At 47.5% G+C, this 3773-nt stretch overlaps 1 protein-coding gene across 1 annotated transcript in view; it reads right to left on the bottom strand.

Moving 5' to 3' along the window:
- LOC112119750 (ubiquitin carboxyl-terminal hydrolase CYLD-like) overlaps positions 1 to 2769 on the bottom strand; it is a 20537-nt gene extending 17768 nt beyond the window's left edge. Inside the window, exons 1-3 of the mRNA XM_026646944.2 lie at positions 2237 to 2769; positions 1417 to 1698; positions 1130 to 1205 (exon numbers count right to left, since the gene is read on the bottom strand). Of these exons, the coding sequence (XP_026502729.1) occupies positions 1130 to 1205; positions 1417 to 1698; positions 2237 to 2713 (835 nt within the window). The 5' untranslated portion in view covers positions 2714 to 2769. The remainder of the gene's footprint in view (positions 1 to 1129; positions 1206 to 1416; positions 1699 to 2236) is intronic.
- Between the last annotated feature and the right edge of the window lie 1004 nt (positions 2770 to 3773).

Raw genomic sequence — 3773 nt, 5'->3', positions numbered from 1 at the left:
CCCCTGATCTATGAGTATGAGGCTAAGAAGAACTGAACAGATATAGAGGAACTGGAAGAGGTTCAGAGAAGGACAACAAAAATGATCAAAGGTATGGAACAGCTTCCATACAAGTAGAGACTGAAAAGATCAGGGCTGTTCAGCTTAGAAAAGAGATGCCTAAGGTGGGAGATGATAGAAATCTATACAATCATGAATGAAAATGACCAGAGGAGTGTTATTTATCCTTTCCAACACCACAGAAACCAGGGGTCAGCAGATGAAATGAATAGGCAGCAGGGTTAATACAAACAAGAGGAAGGACTTTTCCAGACAACATACAATGAACCTGTGAACTCATTGCCATGGGATGCTATGATGGTCAACAGTAAAACCGGGTTCAAAAAAAGAATTAGATGAGTTAATGGAGGACAGGTCCATCAATGGCTATTAGCCAAGAAAGTGCTTGGGGCTACACGACACCTCTGACCACCAGAAGCCGGGAGGGGAAGACAGGAGTGGCTCTCTCCATAATTGCCCTGTTCTGTATAATCCCCCTTAAACTCTGGTACTGGCCGCCATTTCAGACAGGGTATTGGGCTAGATGGACCATTGGTCTGACCCAGTGTGGCCGTTCCTATGAGAGTCAGGAAACTTGGGGACTGATTCTCAGTCAAGTTAAGGCCCTTTTATACTGCTCTGGAGAATTCACCGCTTCCTTTTGGTAGTTTGTTCTAATGGTTAATCCCCTCACTGTTAATAATCCGTGTCTTATTTCTAATTTGAATTTGTCTGGCTTTAACCTCCAGACATTGGTTCTTGTTCTGTCTTTCTCCAATAGACAAAGAGCCCTTTAGTACCCGGTATTTTCTCCCCAGGAAGGTATTTATACGCTGTAATCAGGTCGCCTCTCAGTCTTCTTTTCAATAAGCTAAATATACTAAGCTCTCTAAGCCTCTCACTGTTGGGCATTTTCTCCAGTCCTCAAATCATCCTTTTAAAAACGTAACAAACTCCTCCATTGCATTTTAGCTTTGTCAGCCACACAGCAGAGAATGAGGTGAAAGGAAAAGGAAAAAAAACCCCAACAGCAAATCCCAATCCACTGGGTTCTACGCAGTGGGGTGGCTGTATTTGTGTGCTGCTTTACCTGGGGAGAGCAGCCCTTCCTTCACAACCGAGTCCATAGGGATATCTCTGAAAACATCTGTTGGTCCTTCTTCTTCCTGTAAGAGACAATGCAATAAAGGGTTACGCCAGCTAAATGATCTGTAAGTGGTGGGGTAAGATGAGGAAAGTCTCCCACAGGAAACAATGGTTTTGTTTGCCCTAGACAAAGACTTCACTCCTGTGCGGGAACTGATTTTGCACATTGATAAGGCTCCTACCACAAGGCAGGCTGCAAGACAACGAGAAATGAAGGGAAGCTCCTCTTACCGGGCAAACTTTAACAAACCACTGGGTTCCCTCCTTGTACACGTCCATAGCTATGCCTTGTCTGAAGACGTCATCCAGGTAGAAGCCAATTGTGTCCCCCACTTTTACAGGAACAACCTCGTCCACATCCGGTTTGGGCTCCTCTCTCGCTGGGTCGCCGCCCAGCGCCGGGATAAACCGGATTTTGTTAAGCGGCAGAAAGAGTCCACAGTTCTCCTTACACTTGAAATACTCAGAGCCGATATAGGTGCCATCACTGTGGCCTCTGCCTTCACCATCACCCTGAAGAACCAGCAGAAAGGCACATTACATTCTGGGCAGGGACAAGTCAGAGAGAAGCCACCTGACCCTTGGCACAGTGACATGACCCCATGTCAGAAATGAGGTACCCACCCAACCCAATAAGAACAACAGAGCTGTTATACTGGATCAGAATACACCCCCACCCCCATTTTACAATGAGGAAACTGAGTCAGAGAGAGACAGAGAAGCCCAAGTCACACAGGGAGTCTGGAACAGAGCCAGGAACAGATCCCAGGAGTTCTGATCCCAGGCACACTGCTGTTACCAGTGGAAACCAGGGCCTTGCTATTAGGATAAAAAGGCTAAATGTTCAGTGCAGTATAATTAGAACTAGCACTTCCAGGGCAACAAGATTTGTTTTCCTGAACAAGGGGTTTGATTAAGATGTGACAGGGAGGCAATGCAAGTCCACTCCCCTCAGCCAGACCCCCTTCCATTGGGCTGAGACGCTGGGCCTATATAAAGTTAACTGGGGGTGGGGGGGAGAAAGCGCCTCCCTCCCCCTGAATCACCTTACCTGTAATTCCACCCCAAAGTAGGATGGACAGAGTGAGGAGGACAAAGGGCTCTTGGTGATCTTCCCAATGTAGCGGATGGTGCCAGTGAACAGTTGTTGGTTGAGATCCACCATCACCTGTTGGCCCACTGTAGCCTTCACTGCTGCTTCAAGGCTACAGCGGTCCAGAAAACAGTTCAAGCGCTCATTGAGGGTGTTGATGGCCAGAAGGAAAACAGCTTCCTCCTCATTCACGGGTTGAAGAATTTCTGCCTCGATAGTGACTATGGAATGGCCTTCCAGCATGGTGACCCTCATGAAGCGAGTGGAAGTCGTGCCACAGGCGATACTGTGCAGATACATCCTCTCTTTGAGGAAGCACATGCTCCCGGCGGGAAAGAGCTTGCTGCCATATGCAAAATCATCTGTCAAGATGTAATAAACGTTTCTGTCCCCTTGTGAAGGCAGAGGGCTGCCTGGTACAACTGCTGTAGTCATCTTCGCTTCCACTCCGTCCTGAGAAGTTAGAGAATCACAACAGGACAGCACAGAGCATGTGATTATCATTGTGTTTTATGGTAGCCCCCATATGTGCTAGCTGCTTTTCATACACACAAGCAGAGACTGTGCCTGCCTTGAGGAGATCACAGACTAAGGGGAGACAGGCATCCACAAAAGGGAGCAACTACCCAGATTTTCTATACAAGATCCATACAGGCAGCCTAGCAAGGGTAGGAGTCTTGCAGATGAGTTCAGGGAAGTGAAAACTCGCTCGGGGGGGAGGGGTGGGGTTGCGGAAGAAGGTGATTGTTTGAGAGACTGACACATAGGCAGACTAGAGTGAAAACACTGGAGGAGTCAGGACGGGGAAGGGGAGGCTATGCAAAGGTAAATAAGTAGAAAGGGGCAGAGCTATACAGAACCTGGAAAGTGACCAGGTATCGGGTTTGTTTTCAAAAGGGTTAAAAATCATCATTCGTAGTGTGGCAAATCTAGACATTAATGCCCTGGCTGAAAACCCCACAATGCCACAAGTAACTGGGAGGAAGGGCTGGGGGATTCTGTGCAACAGCCCTGGTCAATACCCCAAACATCTGGCTATTAGACAATGCTCCTCTGGGGCTGATGGCGGCCAGGACACCTGAACAGGTGGTATATCCAATGAACAATCCATGCCTGGTGAGCCAGTTGTACTGCCAGATCCTGGCCAAGCCTGCCAGCGTGGTTAACCTTGCCATTAAATATAGGAAGTCGATGAACACTGTACAGGTAACCAGGGCTGGCCACCAAAGGTCTCATCCAAGATTGTGAGAACTCTCTCTCTCTAGGTGGTAACACAGAGCCATTCACCCAAATAGTCTACATAAGTACACTTCAAAGCAGTCTGGTATCATTATAGTCACAGCGATGCTTTGTGGGTGTATGAGGTGCCCAGAGTCTGTGATGCATGTAGTCTTAGTCAGGGACTCTGCATTTTAAAGATCTGGAGACCAATCACCTTGTTACATTAACAAGAAAAACCACGTGTCACATACAAGGTACTTTCTTCCATTTCAAA

Source organism: Terrapene carolina, unplaced genomic scaffold (assembly GCF_002925995.2).
Source record: "Terrapene carolina triunguis isolate 2854851 unplaced genomic scaffold, T_m_triunguis-2.0 Scaffold58, whole genome shotgun sequence".
NCBI lineage: Eukaryota > Metazoa > Chordata > Testudines > Emydidae > Terrapene > Terrapene triunguis.
The sequence above is the reverse complement of the archived record's forward strand: the minus strand, read 5'-3'. Positions and strand labels throughout refer to the sequence as shown.